Source organism: Strongyloides ratti (genome assembly GCF_001040885.1).
Source record: "Strongyloides ratti genome assembly S_ratti_ED321, chromosome : X".
Lineage (NCBI taxonomy): Eukaryota > Metazoa > Nematoda > Chromadorea > Rhabditida > Strongyloididae > Strongyloides > Strongyloides ratti.
Genome location: NC_037309.1, coordinates 171,947 through 192,715, shown reverse-complemented (window position 1 = coordinate 192,715; position 20,769 = coordinate 171,947). Strand labels below are relative to the sequence as shown.

Genomic DNA, 20,769 nt, shown 5'->3' with positions numbered 1-20,769 from the left:
TTTGATTAAAATATAGTATTAAATAAAAAAAGTTAAGGAAAAATTTTAGTATTAAAAATAAGCGACCAACATAATAAAAGATAAAACTTGTTTAAGAGAGTCGCCGTAATATTGAAAACTATTTTGTTTCTTTGAGAGATACTGATCATTTAAAACATACCTGATCTACTAATTATATTCTTCTCCCTTTTTTTTTTAACAAAAATTTTTAAAATTTACCGCGATTCTCTTTTTCTTTTGACCCGGATAATAGTTATATCTCTTATACTAAATTACTTGCTTTTCTATCAACTTAAAAAATTCTTAATCATGATCATGAGCCATGAAGGAGTGGCATAAAAATATAGTATAAAAGTTAGAATTTATCTGGAAAAGACATCATTCGACGTCCACTTCTCTTTCTACATCTTAGAAAAGGTCGTTGAAACATTTTATACATTCTACAATGGAACATCTTAAAGAAACTGACCAACATCGTCAAATGCGCCGTATAGCATTTGTAGCTATTGCTGTATCAACAGTTGCTGTCATGGCATCAGTTGTAACATTACCAATGCTTTACAATTATGTTCAATCACTTCAATCACATTTAATGGTTGAAACTGATTTCTGCAAAGCTAGATCAAGAGATATGTGGCTTGAAATGACTGCTCTTCAAATTGGAAAAGGACAACAAAACAGAATTAAGAGAGGTTGGTTATTCGGACAATGGATTCCAGAATCTGGTTATGGTGGTAGTAATCCTTCTTCTAATCCATCAACTGGAAATGATAATGCTGCTCCATCATCAGGTGGATATGGTGCTACTTCTGCTCCATCAGGATATGGTGTACCAGCACCAGTTGTAAATGCTGAACCAGCTGCTACATGTTGTACATGCCATCAAGGACCACCAGGACCACCAGGACCAGAAGGTGATTCAGGTAAGGATGGAAAAGATGGAGAAAATGGTCAAGATGGAACTAATGGAAAAGATGCAGTTCTTCTCCCAATGCCAGCATATGAACCATGTATCATTTGCCCACCAGGCCCACAAGGACCAGCAGGAGCTATGGGACCAAGAGGACCACCAGGACCAAAAGGATCCCCAGGAGAGCCACCTAAGGATGGAGTACCAGGAGAAACTGGATTACCAGGACAACCAGGACAACAAGGAGCCCCAGGAAGAACAGGACCAAAAGGAGCACCAGGAGCACAAGGAAGACTTATTTCAACTGTTGGACCACAAGGACCACAAGGACCACCAGGACCACAAGGAGAACCAGGACCAAAAGGACCACAAGGAGAAAAAGGACAATCATTCGATGGAATCCAAGGATTACCAGGTGATCCAGGTACACCAGGACCAGAAGGTAAACAAGGACCACCAGGGCCACCAGGACCTAAAGGTGAAGACGGTAAGAAAGGTGATTGTACACACTGTCCAGAACCTAGAACACCACCAGGTTACTAATCTCATAATACCGTTCGCAATACCGGTCGGTCATTTTGAATTGATACATTTAAAATCTTACAAAACAATAATTTTATTCATCGTGGATTACATTATATATATAGTCTTACCACATATTTATTATTCATTTGTCTCTTTTTGTGCTACAAAAATCAAGTGAACTAAATTAAATAAAGTTAATCTATTCACAAATACTTTGTCGTAGAATTATTATAATTTTTTCCTTTTAAATTGTAAAATTTTTATTTCTAACTATTTTAAAATATATTTATTTTTTAATTAAAATATTTATTCATTTTTTATTATTAATATATAACTAAAAATTATATATAATATATATATATATATATATATATATATAATATTTATATATCTATAAAAAATTATTATATACATATATTAATAATATTTTAATATAACTAATATTACAGTATAGATTTATTGCATATTTTTATGTATATATATATATTTATATATAAATATAAGAAAAATAAAACGCCTTAGAAAAAGAGCAGCTGACTGAGGATAGATGAATATTATGATGAGTTATAAAAACAGGCGGAACAAAATATATATATTTATATATCAATGTTAAAGTTATTATTTATAAAGATAAAATAAAAGTTTTGAACAGAAATAAGAGGTGGAGTTAAACCAATTCTGTAGGTAAAATGTAAGTTTGTCCATAAATGGCAAAAGAGTCTATCTAAATATATGAAGATTTTGAAATGATACAACCATATAACCCCTGCTATAGTTTTATTAATGTTAAAAGCATAACATCTTTTTCATATATCTATCATGATTAGTTTGAAGCGTTGTTGATTTCCCATGTGAATTCTGAAAATTGACAACACATTGCAGCTAACAATTTTCTATTTTTCTTTTTATCTATTCTTTATTTTAGTCTCCAGAGAACTTTGAGTAAGAAATATAAGTGCACCCAGTTTCATGAAGGATTATAATAATGTATATATATACATATAGATAAAGATATATATATATATGTATATATAGAGACATGAAATAATTTTTTTTTCTATACCACATAAAGTATTACCATTTCTTTTATATTTTTTTTTTATATTTCATATACGAAAATAGAAAAGTATCCACCCTTTTCTTTTATCTACTTAGCATTGATATGTTCCTCATATCAATCCACAATTTTGTTTTCCTATTGTGACTTTAACTAAAATCCCAAACGGCATTCAATAGTATTCAAGAGTCTCCTAGTAGGTAATTTCATTTTACTCTACGCTTTCTTAATAAATTCCCACCAGTGGGTCCATGGGACCGTTCATTAAGCTATATCATGTCCCCAATCACTAAAAAAACGTTTTTTTTATAGATATTAAAAAAGGGATAATTGTTTTACTGATTTAGCGGTATTAACAAATTATGTTTGGATTTCAAGAACCAACATCATCATTACTTAGATCAGTCAAAGAGGAGGTTAATATTTCGGGAGCATCGTCAATCCTTGGGCAACATTGGCCAACAGCAATGCTTGATGCTACAGCAGTAGAAAAGTAAGTTGTTTTTTTTTTGTTAAATTTTCTTGAAACTTTATTATAAAAATGTTTAATTATTTAACTTCATTAAATAAATGAACATAAACATTTGTTAAAAAAAAAGAAAATTTGCCATTTTAAATATGTATCTTTTTAAAATTTATTTTTAGTGCTCAATTAGTCCGTGCTCATTTTGAGAAACATCCTCCAAATAATTTACGAAAAAGTAATTTTTTTCATTTTGTAATAGCATTATATGATAGAACTGGGCAACCTGTTGAAATTGAAAGAACACAATTTGCTGGTTTTGTTGAAAAAGATAAAGAAGTTGATGGTGAAAATAGTAGAAATGGTATTCATTACAAGGTTCAATTAGCTTATGCTTCTGGTATGTTTTTTTTTTTCATATGAATAACAAAGAATTATCTATTTTAAAAATATTTAATTAATTGACTCTATTAAGTGAATTCTCCTGACATTTAAAATTTTTTATGACTATATAGCATTTAAGTAATATATTAATTTCAATTTTTTTATCATATTTATATCAAATTATTAAAGATTAGCTTATTATCTACCGTAATCAGTCAAGTGTTATTTTTCTATAAAAAAAGGATTTGTATTTTAAATTTTTTTAGCAAAATTTTCCAATATATTTTTATAATATCATTTATCCAAACTTATTATTTATCTTTTTTTCTTTTAAATTTTAAACGTAATCATTATTCATGATATAAACATAAATGTTTTTCAAAAAAAAAAACAAAAAATAATAACTGTTTAAAATAATGTTATTGTATAAGATGTAAAATTATTTTTTTCATTTAAATTTTATAACATCAAAAATTAAAATAAAAAATAGCAAAGCTTTTTAATGATTAAATAAAGTTAAAAGAATTACAATAAATTAAAATTATTTAGTAGGTTGATGAAAACTTTTTACATCATTTGATAATATTTCATAATTACATAGTATTATTTAGCATTAAAGAAAAGTTTTGAAAACTAAATTAAAATGTAGTTTTAATTAACAATAATTTAATTAGATTAACTCGACATAAGGTACCTTTGTATTTTAAAAGAATAATATTTTATTGGTTAATATGACTAACAATTTTATTTATATGATATGTATAATTTAATTTTAAAGATTATTTTTTTATATTAAAAAAGAGTTTATATTTTTATTAAAATAAATTATGTTTATTAAAAATAATATAATTTTTTTTTTAAATTTACAACCTTTTTTATTATTTTAATGGAAATTTAATACCACTTTTTATGACATTCTTTCTTGACAGACGGTTTTTTATATTCATGAAACATAATGTAACATACATAATCGTAAAACTATAAACAACTGGTGAAAAAGATTAATTAATAGTTGTTGTATAATTACTCTAAATAAAGAAAAATATAGGGTACATTTACAAAATAATATTATATTTATTAAATATAAAATAAAAGAATAAAAATGATAAAAATTTTTATCCTTTTAATATATATACATAAATTTAAAATAATAAAAAAAAAATTTATATCTATTATAATTTTTTTTTTTAAGGTTTAAGAGCTGAACAAGATTTATATGTTAGGCTAATTGATAGTGTTACAAAAACAGCAATTGTTTATGAAGGACAGGATAAAAATCCAGAAATGTGTCGTGTATTATTAACACATGAAGTTATGTGTTCAAGATGTTGTGAAAAAAAGAGTTGTGGTAATAGAAATGAAACACCTAGTGATCCAGTAATCATTGACAGGTTTGTTTTTATAGAAAAAGATTTATCTTAAAAAAGAAAATAGGATAAAATTTATCTCTTTTACTGATAATATCTTATTTTTGAAAAGTTTATGTGATTTAACAAGTAGCCGTATTTGCATAAAATATATATCTCTATTACATTTTACTTCTCTCTTGAGACATATTTTTAAAAGAACAAGAAGATTGACATTTATTAAGTAAAGATAAATATCAAAACAAAAGTTTTATTTTTAATGGTATATTGGAATTATTACATATTGTTATTTACTTGAGGATAATTTATCACACTTAACATTGAAAATAAAATGAAAAAGTTTATATATATATGGTAGACATTAAATAATGATTAATTTTAGATACTTTCTCAAATTCTTTTTAAAATGTAATCAAAATTGTTTGAAGAATGCTGGAAATCCAAGGGATATGCGCCGATTTCAGGTAATTAAAAGATGAAATTAATAAAAAAAGTTATTATATCAAATTTCATTAATTATTATATTTCTTAAAAATTGACTCTTTAATATTTGTAAACATTTTAAACAGGTGCTTAAAATTATAATATGGATGAATAGATTCATTTATTTTGATGTGCCATTAATATTAATCTTACAAAAAGATCATTAAAAATACCAACTATAGATATCAATTTTCAAAAGAAAAACTTTTTAAAACTATACAGACGCTTCTTGATTTTTTTTCATAGAAAAACTGTCAAAATGATATAAATCATTTATCATGTGGTTAAAATAAAGCAACATGTTCTTTTATATTTTAGGACATCTATTCTTAAGATGTCGAGAAGATATGTTATAATAAATATGACAATCATCTTTAAGATAAATTTTTCACACATATATACATTTTAATTGTTATTCATTATGACAGCATTTTATCTAAAAATGTGATAGGATAAAATTTTATTGATACGTGAATACATTTATGCTAATGAAGTTGACTTATAAAATTTGCATAAATATATATATATATGTTAACAAATTATGTGAAAAGATGTTTTGAGAAATATAACGGAAGTAATTTGTCATATATATTTTGAATAATTAATATTATATTTTATAAATATAATGACATATGATCAGCTGTAATAAAAAAAATATATAAATAAATAAATTTGATCAATGTATATTTTGATACTTTAAATAAATTTTATCATTTCCAGGTGGTTATTGGAACAACTCCTCGTGTTGATGGACCATTATTGGCTATCTCAGAAAATATGTTTGTTCATAATAATTCAAAACATGGAAGAAGAGTTAAAAGAAGTGGTAGTATAGACGGTAAGTTATAAATAAATATAATTAAATTATATATTTATATAATAAAATAAATTTACGATCATTAATACTTATCAATTACTTATTCTATAAAAAGAATCATCTTAATTTATAATCTTTTAATAAACTCATAAATAGTATTAACATTATGTTTAACACTATTCATTATCCCTCACTTTTACAATAACATCATATCATTTGAATGATTATTATAATAAATGAAAACATTGACTATTAAATAATTGCATCAGCTTGTTATTATTAACAACTGTTATTTAGATATTATCCTTAATTTTATAACAAAGAATTGTTACTTATAATTACAGTATAATAAACTTTATAGTTTTATTACCAGCTGCTTAATACAATAAATATAAAATAAATATACGTATCGTACTTTAAAAATTTTTATAAAAAGAAAGTTGATAAAATTAAAGATATTTTATCTTTTATAGATAAAATAAAACAAATTATTTATAATATAAGTTAAATTTACTTATCAAGAAAAGATCTTAAAATATCATTAGTTTATTTATTAACTTTTATCTCATTATATTATTTCTTTTATACAAAATAAATAATATATATATTTTTATCATTAAAAAAAATGTTATAAAAATTTCATTAATATTAAATAAATTTATTTTTTTTATAAACACATAAATGGTAAATAATTAATAAATATAATTAAATTTTTTTTTCTATTTTTGCAGAAACAATTCTTGCAGTTTGCCCAACAATAAAAGCTATATGCCCAAGTGAAGGATGGACACAAGGTGGTAATACTGTAATAATAATAGGGGAAAATTTTTTTGATGGTGTTCAAGTTTCATTTGGAAGTACCACTGTATGGAGTGAAAATGTACAAGTTATAACACAACATGCTATAAGAGTTACAGTACCACCAAAACAATTACCAGGTGTTGTTGATGTTACACTTAGTTTTAAAAGTAAAGTATTTTCACGTGGTAATCCAGGTAGATTTGTATATGTATCTTTAACAGAACCATCTATTGAATTTGGCTTTCAAAGATTACAAAAATTATTACCTAAATATCCTGGTGATCCTGAAAGAATGCCCAAAGAATTAATACTTAAGAGAGCTGCTGAATTAGCTGAAGCTTTATATAATAGAACACCAGCAGATCAGTTATCTCATTATGCATCTGCATACTCAGCACATTTTGATACTTCTGCATATAATCAAGCAGCAGCAGCATCAGCAGCAGCAGTTTCAAATTCTTTACCATCAGCTGTTTATCAAGGAAATTATCATGGTACTGGAGTACCTAATGTTTCAGCAGCTAGTAATTTTTTAAATGGTAGTTCTTTTGCTACATTTCATTCTGTAAACCCATTTGCAGCTACCTTACATACTTCAACAAGGTTGGCTTGAAAAGTAATTTTACAAAATTAATTTTTTTTTAATAATCATTAACGATCTCATAAAGGTTTATATTTACCTTTTTATTGTCGTAAAACTGATATTATTATCTTTTTTTATATTTCATCTTTATTATGTATCATTCTTTAAAATAACTTGACATTGTAAAAATATTTCTTTTCATGAGATCTTACAAAAAAAAATAATTAAAAATGTTAAATAAAAATTAACGGTCAAAATTAAAAAAATTAAATAATTTTTATTTACCATTGTTTAATTTGCCTCAATGTTAAAGAACAAAATTGTAACCTCTTTTGTCATTTATCCCTTTAAATTGTTAGGCAAAATGTATTATTCATAAATGTATTTTTTTTTATTTGTATAACTAAATAAATATAAAATAAAAAGTCAATTTTCTTTTTATTATTAAAATATTTTAATTTTTAAAAGAAAATTTTAATATCAGAAATAATATACATTTTTGTTTGGAAGAAATTTTTATAAAAAAAAATAAAAACTATGAAAATCTTATCTTTTTAAATTATAATATTAATACTTTAAATAAATATTTTTCATAAAATTTTTTTTTACATTTTTTTTTAATAACAACAACAAGTAATTCAAGTAATTTTTATTTCAAGATAAAAAAAAAACGGTTTTTGTGACAATGAAATTTAATTGTAAGTACAATTTTTTTAATTATAATATATATAAAAAAATTGTTTCATAATAAATATGATAGAAAAAAAAAATTTTTTTTTTGTTATTTAAACTATTGAGATCATTTTTTTAATAGTTGAAATTAAAAAGAATATTTTTTTTTTATAACAAAAAAAAATTATCATATTTCATGTATTGTAGTATTACCATTAAAAGTTCCTCGATGTATTCTTAATGTTTCATATCTAGAAATTTTTCCTCCACTAGTTACAGGTACTTCTATACAAGAGTTAAATCTTTTACGATTATCTTTATAATTTTTTATATCATTATTAGAATTATTATTTTGTAATGTATTACCTAAACTTAATAATCTTTTTGGTTCTGAATAAATAACTGTTCTTCTATCAGAAAATTCATTATCTTCCTTCCAACATGGAAAAATATTTTGAATACTTTTAAAATAATAAAATAATTTTTCTCTATATAATCTTTGTGTTAGAATTGTAATTAAAGGATTCATTAAAATTCCAACAACAATAAAATATAAAAAAAAATCTGTTAATTGATAAAAAAATGGACTAAAATCTTGACTTAAAAAATCATTTAACAAAAAATATGTTAAATATAATAAACGATAAGGTATACATGTTATAAATGTCCAAAATGTACTACTAAATACGAAAAAAAGACGTTTAAAAAGTTGTGATCTTGCTGATGGTTCCATTCGTCTTGAATTAGTTGCAATAAAATAAATGATTGCTGATATAATAAATGATCCTGATATTATTACAACATACATTATAACAATACAAAGATATATATAATCACTTATCTTAACTGCATTGCAAGGATGCTATATAAAAATTTATTATTATAATATGATAAAAATAATATTTACTTACAACAATTTTCATTGTGCTATATGTCAATGCACCAAGGAAAGTTAAACTAATCCATGTTAACCAACAAACAATAAGAACACGCTTTCTTGTAACAATCAAATAATAGTTTAAAGGATGTTTAATGTAAATAAATTTGTCTACATTTAACCACAAGAGATTTAGGCAACTACAGAATTGAGATACAAATATAAGAACATAATATGGATAACACATATTTTCAGATGCTTTTGATAATATTGGTCTTGTAGAGATATATATAAGGCAAGTAATAAGATCTGCCAATGTCATGTTTATCACAATAATCTATAAATAAAAAAAAAAAGATTTTTGTTTTAATTTATTGATAAATAAATTTTAAATATTACTTGTCTAGGCTTATCACTTGTATCAACATGTCTAAAACCAATAAATAATACTATTAAATTAAATAGTGCTCCAAGTACTCCACATGATAGGTAAAAATACGTTTCAATAACTGTAATTCTATCCACGTATATTGAATTTTCTGTTCCATTATTCATAATTCTAAAAGAAAATAAATGAAATAAAAAAATTTAAATATATAATAAGATATAAATTAATAAGAAATAATAGTTATAAAATTTTAAATCTATTTGTAAGATGTCAAATGTTTATGCTATTAAAAAATTAAAAAAAAATTTATTCTATTCTATTAAAATAAACATAAATAACATATGCATTATAATGTTAGTTTGTTTAAATGGAAAATAAAAAAAAAAAAAACTTATTTGAAGTAAAGTAATTTCATGAAATTTATTAACACAATATTCATTTAAATAATTTTTGTTGATTCAACAGACATTTGGTTTATTTCATCTAATGGATAGTTTAGGCAAACTCATCTAACGCACTTAAATGATACAAGTTGTTGATAATTAAAAAGATCTGTTTTATATGTCAATATACAAGTTCATATGGATATGAGAAAATGGTAGAATATTTTAAAGCAAAAATATTTTAACTAATACAAAATAAAAATTTTAAGAAAGTGGTTAATAAAAATATGAATGATATACTTAGATTTCTTGCCAACTATTAAATAAGACTTAAAAGATAATATTAAAATTATAATTTTCAATGAATGTTTCTGATTAAACTTTTATATATAGTTTTTTTTTTTTACAAATTTTTTTTGTTAAATATTACAAAATCTTGTTTGTTAAAATTTAATTTAACTATATATAAAAGAATTTTATTTTAAATGAACATCAAATAATAAAATTGATTATGAAAGTCAATCATACTTATATCAAAACAAAAATATCTATTTATTAAAAAAAAAGATAATCATATAAAATTGTTTGCTAAATAAAACCAAAAAAAATTTATTTATAAAAAAAGTTGAAATAAAAAGTAAATTTGATATAAATTTTTTAATATCATAATAATAATGTTTTCTTTCCAACTAATTTGTAATATTATATATTTAGGAGTATTTTTTTTATTAAATAATAATATCTATATAACAAATTACCCTCCTAGGAATTTTAATTAATTTTTTAAATTATTATTCATTATCGTATAGGATATTTAAAATATAAAATAAATGAAAAAAAAAATTTAAAATCAAATTTAAAAAAAAAAAAACAAGATATCATATTATAGAGTATTTTCTATCGTATTTCGTAGTTATTAAAATATTATAGTAATTTTACTTAGCTGTTTTTGTAAATAAGGTAGACATATATTTATAAAAAAAATATTTAATCATATTCAACAATTTAAAATTAACAAACTTTGTAAACAAAAAATTTTATATTTTTATAACTAAATGTATAAATAGAAAAAAAAAAGTATGCCAATTTTGTTTATTGTATTTTGATTGAATTGGCAAACAAATATTGTTTTAAAGGAATTTGATATATTTATTGCTTCAAATATTAATAATAGACAAAACCAGTTTGATTCTTCATACTAATTTTATTTTTATATTATAATATGTGTATATGTGTATCAAGTTATCAAAATTTTTAAAAATATATTAATATATACATTATTTATTAAGGTTTGATTTACTATAAAAAGGAAAATAAGACTTTTTGATGGAGAATATGGTACTCATAATAAAAAGGTAAGTTTTATTAAAATAAAAATTGTATTTAATTTCAAAGCGTAGGTTTATAGATCATCTAATATTTGCTTTTAAATAGAAGTAAAATTATAATAAAATTTCAAGAATAAAATACATTCTTCAAATAAAGGATATTTTATAAAAATGTAAATAATTACAATATTATTAAATTACACTTTAATAGAAAGGGTAATGACATTAACTTTTTGGTTATTTTCTGATTTTTAAAACTTTTTTTTTTAACAAATATTTTATCATAAAATATTAAGACAAAAAAAAATGAAGTAAAAGATGAATAAATAGTATATAAGTTTCCTTTTTTGTTATAAAATGATTAAAAAAAATTTATCTAATCTTTATAAATCTACAAATATAATAATTTTATATAAAAAGGTTTTTTAATTTTTTCAATTTAAATAAATTTTAACATTAACAAAAAAAAAATTTGTTAAAATTTTCATGTTTCTAAAATAGTAGAATAAATGAATAAAAATAATTTTATATATATTTGGTATTTGCAATATATATGGAATAAATTTACAAGCGAAAATGTTCATTAAAAAGTTTTACTTAAAAAAAAAATTAAATATATTTAATATTTTTTTTGCATAAAAACTAACTTTTAAAAGAATTTTTTTTCTATTATTAATAATAAAACATTAATATTTAATAAAGTAATAGTTTTTCTTTTCTTTTAATTAAAAGTTATGTTTTTTTTTTTTGTATTTATTTTGCTTGTAAAAATTAAAACCAATCAATTGGGTAATTTTTAATTAAATAATTTTTGCTATATAAGCTTTTATAACTAAATTTTAAGTAAAAAAAAAATCCCATCTCATTAAAAATATATTTATTTTACAATTTTAAATATTATTCTATTAGTTACATTTATTAGCTTATTTTTATATTAAATTAATTTTGATTGTTATATGTATTATATTTTTTCTCTTTATTATAAATATGATGTACTTTTAAGAAGATTATTTTCCAGTCTTCTTTATTTTTCATTTCACAAATAAAATTTTTTTTTTGCAAATAAAAAATATCTTAAAAAAAATGTTTCTGTCCATTTTTAAAAGACATCATTAAAAATCTGAAAACATTATCTTTACGTTATTCATCAACATGATATTATGTCTTCTGTTCTCAAAAATTGTGTAAAAATATTTTATTTATACAGTCAATCTTAGAAAGATAATTGGATTCTCTTCATATTTTTTTAAAAAAAAATAACAAAGTTAAACAGTTTGATGTTTTATAATGGGGAAAAAAATGTCTACATTTATGGAAAAAAAAACATGTTTCTTAAAAAAAATTTACTTCTTTATTTAAATTACAATAAAATTTATTTTGAAAATGATAAAAAATATTTGATAAAATTAATATTTCAATAAAAAAATAAATATTTTTATTAGTATATAATATTTTTTTCTCTTAAATGCATAAATATTTTTAAATTTATAATTTTTTTTTAAAATCAAATAATATATATATTTACATATACTTTTAATTACTTTTTTTATTATAAACACATAATTAAATAGAATATTATTTCTACAAATGACAATAAAAATTTTTTTTACATATTTTTAGACAATCCATAAAATATGATAATTTTTTATATAAAAAAAAATTTTGTTACATTTATTTCTTTGCTTTCATTTTCTTAATGAATTAAATTTTATTGGATAAATTTTTTTTTATCAAAATTAAAAAATGATTGTAATTTTTTGAATGTAATTATTTGGTAACATGTTTTGTTAATATTCTCTTAATTTCTTTTATTTTATTGTTGATGATTATTTATATAAAAAACAGTAATATTTATTACATATTACAACAATTATTACAAAAAGATGGTGGATTAAAACAATTATTATAATAATGATAAAAAAGTATAATCAGATTGTTGTAATAGAATGTATATTTTAATTACAGATTATTCGATAGAATAATTTTCATATACAATATTTAATAAGAAATTAAATATTTTTTTTGTCATATATGATTCTTCTTATGTGTAATATTTTAAAAATAAATAAATATTTTATTACTTATTGTTAAATGTTTTATAATATTTTGAAAGAAAAAATTTATCCAAAAGTTATGATTAATTTTTGATCAAATAAATTGTTAAAGTATATTGGTATTAGTTTTTTTTTTCATTTTTATAAATAGAAAAAGTAAAGATTGATACATTTTTATTTTAAAACTTCTTTTATTTTATCTATTTTTAGATGTCTTTTTTAAAAATGTATTTAGTACAAAAATTTAAAAAAAAAATTTTTATTTTAAAATAATTTTTATATTAAAAGAAGAAATATATATATATATAAATTTTTCATTTTATAACAAAAATGATGGTTAATAGTTGTACCTTTTAAAATAAAGTATCCTATATTTCATGATCTTCGATTTTTTAATTTTATTTTTGAATTTATAATTATCTTAACTGTTATAATTATATTATTTTATATGTTAAAGAAATAAAAATAAAAAATTTACTTCTATTGTTTGCTTTGACAATCCTATTAAATATTAATTATATATACTTTCATTTTAAATTAACATAAATAATTTCATTACTATAAAAAGGTTTCTAAAGAACTTTAGAAAAAAAAATGACATTCATATGATTCACCATTTGGTTAAGACATAATAATCTTTATTGTTCTATTTTATGTGTGAATCATATCCTAAACAGATGTTTTCATGAGCGCAAATTTGAAATTCACATTTAACTTACACATGTCATCCAATGACAAACCATTCCATTAATACATATTTATATTTACTCACTTATCCAATCTTTGAATGTTGTTTATACTTTGTTAGGTTTTAATTTTAATTTAAAGGTTGTCCCAGACAATTTGTCAAAAAATATTCCTAATATAGTTTGTCCACTATAAAATAAAATCAATATAATACTAACAAAAAAAAAACATTAAAAGAAAATTTTTATATTTTTTTTCCTTTCAATTATTTATATTTACATTTAAATTTTCATCTTTATTTTCTCAAAACTTGACATCATATAATATTTTAATGATCATTTAAAGTTTCGTTAAATACATTAAGTATCTAAATTTTTTTTACTTTCACTAAAACATTTATATAATATCTTACTTTTAGACATTTTAATAAGTACTACCCATTAAATGAAGAAAAAAAAAAGTTGGATTATAATAAAATATATTTCTTTAGCTTATTTACCCAGCTATATAATATTTACTTTCTGCCATAAATGTTTTTTTTTAACCTTTTTTTGAATAAAAATTGATAATTACTATGTTGTTATCTAATATATGGTGTAGTTAATAACTCTTTTATTCAAATAATAATACTTTTAGTATAATATATAACTATATATTTATACACAATTTATATATATTATTTTTTTTTTGTTTACCACTTCATTTTTAACAATAATTTATATAATATGTTAAAATTTGTTGTTTTTTTTTTACATATTTTTTTTTATTACTACTATTATTTTTATTTTTTAAGATGATAGTAATAAATTAAAATAAAATAAATAAATTATATATTTATATTTTAAGTAATTAATGAAGGAGGTACAATTCTTTGTTCTTCCTATCGACAGTAGGTCATGTTTGAAAGTCTGGAAAGTTGAACTAATTAATATACATTAGTTAAAAAGACTTTTAAACATTATTAAACATAATTAGTTTAAAACTTTATAAATTAATTTGTTCAAATATTTTATTATATATAATGTTTTACATTTAAAACAATTACCTTGAAGGCTAAATAAATATTTAAAGATTCTAAAAACATTAATATCTTTAATTACTTTCTTTATTATTCTTTGATAATAAAATTTTAATAAATAAGTAAATCAATAGAAATATTTTATTAAAATATTTATTTTAATAATATATAAAAAAAAATTGTTGAAAAAATTATTTTATATACTAAATACTTTTCTTTTTTTTTTTTATTCTTATACCTGTTTTTGTGATCTGTTTTTCATAGAAATAGTATATGTGAGAAAAGATTTACCAAAGGTATAAACAGATGAAAGAATTAAGTATATAGTTCTTTTTAACAGATTCTTAAAATCTTTTAATTTGTAATTCTTTCTTCTAATCTCTTATCTTCAAGTTTTTGTAGACTATTGACTATACATTAGTATAGTAAGTTATATTAATTTAATTAATATAATAATATATTCCAATACAAATAGCTAAAGTATGCCTAATTACATTTTAAGAATACATACAATATTTATATTTATACATATATATAACAATACCTTTTTATAAATGCTTATTATAATCTCATTTCAATTTGCTTTTTCACATATTATTATAAAACTGAGAATCCATCTGCTTTTATAATATAAAAATTGTTTATTTTATAAATAAAATTAATAATTTTATAGCGAAGTAAATTTTATTTTGTTTACATCAATTCGGCTACTATTTGATTCTATAATTAGCATAACTAATAAAAAGTAATTATAAATATATTTTATTCTTTTAATATTATGTAATATGATAAATTTTATTATTATTTTTTTTTATAAAAAAAAAATTGTGCAATGAACTTTATGTGAAAAATTTTTTAATTACATTACATAATATCTTTTTTATATCAATGGATATTAACGTTTTTATTAAAATATTTCTTTAAAGTACTTCATTTAACTAATTCATATTTATTACACAAATATTTATTACTAGTATTTTATGCTTTATAAAAGTTAGTATTTTATTATTCTTTTACTTCATTTTGATCACTATTAAATTTTAACCTCATATTTCTTTTGACAAAATAGTTCATTTTATACTTTAAAAATACTTTATTTGATTCATTTAACGATTTGTTAGATTTAATTTCTTATGTTATATAATAATATATATTTATTATTTGTATTTATTTATTAAGGATTATCAGTTCTTCTTTTAAAATATTTTTGTTACATTCATTGTTATAAAAAATTTTAAATTTATAACAATTCTTTTTAATCTTTACAAGACAAGATTGATTTTTAATCTTTCACAAATATAATATATTTATTGTTTAAAAAAAAAAAACTTTGTATACAAAATTTGTTTATTATATATTTAAATATTATTTATTGTTAAATTATTTAATATAAAAAATATTAAATATTTTAAAAGATTGTTATCAAAATTATTATATACATATATATATATATATATATATATATTAATAATATTTATTTATAAATTCTTCTTTTTTTTATGGATAAAAATAATCAATCAAATTATATTAAAATGGTATAATTTGTAGAAATATTTAATAATACTAGAAAAAAAAATAATTTACTTACTTAAAATATATTATTAAATAATTTTCAAGTAGTCATGTATTATTTTATATGAATAATAAAGGTCACAATAATTCATGAAATAATTTTAAAAGACATGCTAACTCTATACTTTTTAAATTTATTTCATTTTCTTGTCATATGTGCACTTAATAACATAGTGATAAGTCGCTATAAAATATATATGTATTAACACTGTAATACTTATTTTATTTACTGTTAAAAGTAACTTTATTGAAAATTGTTACTTCTAGCAAAATTTATAAAATTTGATGTTATTTATAAATTAAAGTAATAATTCTTTATCAAGGACATTTTAGTAAACAAATTTATTTACTACATAATAAATACATTTATATTTATCTTTTGATTAGTAATTATGAAGAATAATCTTATAAAAGTTCTACAATCATATTCAGGACCTCCATCTGTTTTATAATATCTAAGTTTAGTTAAAATAATTATCAATACCAAGTTTTCTATCTTTATTTGTCCATTTTATCAATTTACAAAAGATTTTTATTTAAAATAATTTTCCAATATATAAAAGCTAATTTAGGAGTGTTATATCTATTTTAATAACTAAATATTTATTCTAATAATTTTATTATTTTATCTAAAATATTTTAAAATAAAAGAGAGATATTATTAATACAAAATGACTTTCATTTTATATTATTTATTCTTATTGAATTTTGTAAATTTTTTTTTATTTTTGTTATCATTAATAGATAGCATGACAATTTTTAAATGAACAATATTTTTATTAAACTTTTAGGTGAAAAATGTTTATGTGTGTAAAGTTTTATTTTAAAAATAAATTCGTGACTCATTTTATTTAAGTATATAAGTATCTTAAAAGTTTAAAAAAATTATTATTATTAAAAATAAATCTATACTATTTGTTTTTTTTATTAAAATATTTTATAATTATAATATATTATCTTTAACAAATTTTTATTTATTTTTTTTTTAAAAAAAATATAACTTTTGTTTACAGAAATTATTATATTTGAGTTTTAATATTGTAGATATAATAATGTTAGATTAAATGATATTTTAAAATAAACAAGAAATATTATATAATGTTAGAGAATTACAAGTAAGCTAACTTTAGATAAAAAGATTTATTCAGTAATTTATGGAAAATACTATTATAATAAAAATATCTTATTCAAATACTTATGAAAAATTTTAAAATATTTTTAATTAAATATGTTAACCTTTTTACCTTATTTATTATTAAAAATAATAATTTGACATTATTTAACTAAACAGGAGTGGCAATTTCATTTAATTATTACAGTTCATTGTTGTATATTTTAAATTAATTATTATTGTAAATATTTATTATTATTATTATTTGTAAACATATATAATAATTATATATAATATAAAATATTATTATTACTTTTATTACTACAATAATAAAACAAACTAATTTTTGTTCTAATTTAAATATTTTACTTATATTTTTGTATATTATTATTGTAAGAAATTTTAAACCTATAAAAATATTTTCATATTTAATAATAATATTTTTAGATATCAAAAATTATAAATGATAAATTGTAAAATAATATTATATTATTTTGATAAATTTATCCTTAAATGACATTTTTAGAATATTTTATGTATAATTTTTGTTGTTTCATCACAGTAAAGAAAAATTATAAATTTATTTCTCTCTTTTCAACCTTTTTATAAATTTGTATTATACTTTTAGATAGCTACATTTTTAATAACCATAATTGTTATAACATTATAATATAATTTTTCCTCACTATTTCATTTTAAAAAGACTTAACTTTGTAAAAATCTTTAATGTAACATTATTTATCAACTAAAAAGGATAAAAATAAATTGCCTTTTAGTAAGTAACATTTTTAAAAACAAAGAAAAAAAAAATTTTTTTTTATTTAAAGATAGATATTTCTTTTTTTTACTTTACATTTTATTTTACTGTGAAATTCTACCTATTATTCTTTCTTTTTTTTTTACTTCTATTTTTATATATCACTTTTTTTTTATATGTATTTTAAGAAATTTAATTAAAATATTACCATCTTGAAATTTTATATCATTATTTTATTTCCATATTTACAAAAATAGAAGGCAACATTTAAGTAGTATTTTTTTTCTCAAAAATAAATTTTACCTAAAAGTAAAAATTAAAAATAGATTAAATGATGTATATTAAATTTTTTTATTTAACAAAGTTAATGTTATTATTTTAAATTATAAAAAATTATCCTTTAAAAGAAATACACATATAAAAGTAAGTTTTTTTTTTCTTTTTCAAATATTATTTTATTTAAAAAAAAGAAAAATTATTAAAATTAGCTTGTTTTAAGAATATGTTAAGCATTTTAAGCAATATTCACATAAAGTGGCACACTCTACATATAACATCAATAAATGGTTTTTGCCATCAATAAAATATTCTCCTCTTTCTGTACAATTAAATATCATTTTCACTTGATAACAAAATATTTTTATATTGCTAATTGAAAGTACACAAACATTTAAATGTTTGATTTAATTTGAATATTTGATATATTATAACAATATCATGTTTTATACGACCATTTTTAATAGTATATCATTAGTTATTATAAAATATAATTAAAGAATATTATTATAAAATATCTATTTTATCTTTATATATTTTAAATTATTCATTTTTTTTTCTTCTTTTTCTTTTTAATTAATTTATTTGACAAAAAAAAATAATGAAAGAATAAAAGGACATATAAAAATAGTTATATTTGTAATACTCAAAGTATATTTTATTTCTATTAATAACTAGCTGGTGTTAAAATAATTTTCACAAATTCTAAATTTTTGATGAATTATGTAAATTAAATTTTTCTTTACATCATTTATACTCTTATTTAACAATTCTTTTGTATTTTAAAAATTCTTTACAAATTTTATTTAATTTTTTACATTTTGTTTTTAACTATAAAAGATGAAATTTTATTTATATATTTGTTATCAGTCCTATGACATTGTCTGTCAAAAAAAAAAAAAAAGATATAAGAAAATTTTTGCATACCAACAATTTGAAAGATCTTTGTTCTTTTTTCTTAAAAGAACAAACAAAACTCAAAAGTTATCATAAAGAACATACATTAAAAGTCATGCAACTTATTTTATCATAATTGTAAATAATGCCATTTATATCTAGTTTTTTTTTTCTTTTTAACTATATATATATGTTTATTCAATGCATGTATATTTATTTTATCATATGATATATCAATGATTATATTAACACATAATAATCAGTTCACCAGGTGATTTAACACACTTTGACTTATTGTTTATTTGTTATTTTTACCTCTTGATTAAACAGTCAATATGCTTTGAAACAACTTTTTACCTGTTCTTTTTATTATTTATAAACGTAGTTCCACAAGAATGACCTTTGTTCATCTGATATATATGTATATAGATGCATTTAATTGTTTCCATATAAATATATTATCATTCCAACAATACAAAAGATACATACCTTATTCTTTTATTATCTTCTTTTCTTTTAACTTTATTATATTTTAGCATTTATTCATAAATAATACTTTTTAATAAAGTATACAAACATTCAAGTTAAAAGAATAGAAGCTTCTACCTACTTTTATTTTAACAATCACTCAAAAACTATGTACTGTTTTAGTTGTCATTGTAAATGTATATTATTTTAAAATAAAATAAAAAAATTATATATATATATAAAATGTCTAAATGTAAATTATAACATAAATGTTACTATTTATTTTTAAATTCTAAATCTTTACATCTTTTATTTGTTTGTTTTTTGTTTGTATTGACTCTCTATATAATATAGTTTACACAATGGTATTTTTTTTCTATTATATTTACTAAAACTGTTAACAAAGAAAATATTAATAATTTTTTCAATTTATTTATAATAATTTCTTTTTTTTTTCATATGAAACAAAAAAAAAATTTTTGAATTTATTGTTTTAATAATAATAAAAAAAAAATAATAAACGGTCTTTTTCTATTGAAATCTATGAAAAGTGTTGTCAATATGTAATATTTTTCACTCATTTTGTCACATTGAAAAATAATAATTGTATGTTGTTGATGTAGCTTAATATTATCTTTTCTTAAAAAAATACGTTTTCAATGAAGATGTGTATATAATTATTGCAGTTAAATATCAAATGATAGTTTACTTTTATGTTATTGTTATAAATATCAATTTAAATCTAACACATATTAAATATTTTTAAAAATATTTAGGGAAATAATAATTTTTATAAGAAATATTTGTTATAATTTGCATTTTTATAATCAAATATTTTAATTTATTATTGAGTCAAATTTTTATTACTAATAGTCAAGTCATTTTTAATCA

The 20,769-nt window shown here is 19.3% G+C and overlaps 3 protein-coding genes across 3 annotated transcripts; 2 read left to right on the top strand and 1 right to left on the bottom strand.

Moving 5' to 3' along the window:
* Nucleotides 1–445: 445 nt before the first annotated feature.
* Nucleotides 446–1,453, top strand: SRAE_X000003700 (Nematode cuticle collagen, N-terminal domain and Collagen triple helix repeat-containing protein; the record flags this gene model as incomplete). The annotated part of the gene is made up of 1 exon (XM_024644332.1): nucleotides 446–1,453. One exon carries the CDS (start codon nucleotides 446–448, stop codon nucleotides 1,451–1,453), a length of 1,008 nt encoding a protein of 335 aa, XP_024509902.1.
* Nucleotides 1,454–2,854: 1,401 nt separating this feature from the next.
* Nucleotides 2,855–7,420, top strand: SRAE_X000003600 (Transcription factor collier; the record flags this gene model as incomplete). The annotated part of the gene is made up of 6 exons (XM_024644331.1): nucleotides 2,855–2,985; nucleotides 3,138–3,355; nucleotides 4,532–4,730; nucleotides 5,089–5,170; nucleotides 5,910–6,027; nucleotides 6,738–7,420. The coding sequence occupies 6 exons, from the start codon at nucleotides 2,855–2,857 to the stop codon at nucleotides 7,418–7,420; spliced, it is 1,431 nt and encodes a 476-aa protein (XP_024509901.1).
* An 829-nt stretch (nucleotides 7,421–8,249) lies between these two features.
* Nucleotides 8,250–9,494, bottom strand: SRAE_X000003500 (G protein-coupled receptor, rhodopsin-like family and GPCR, rhodopsin-like, 7TM domain-containing protein; the record flags this gene model as incomplete). The annotated part of the gene is made up of 4 exons (XM_024644330.1): nucleotides 8,250–8,377; nucleotides 8,429–8,924; nucleotides 8,974–9,276; nucleotides 9,339–9,494. 4 exons carry the CDS (start codon nucleotides 9,492–9,494, stop codon nucleotides 8,250–8,252), a joined length of 1,083 nt encoding a protein of 360 aa, XP_024509900.1.
* Between the last annotated feature and the right edge of the window lie 11,275 nt (nucleotides 9,495–20,769).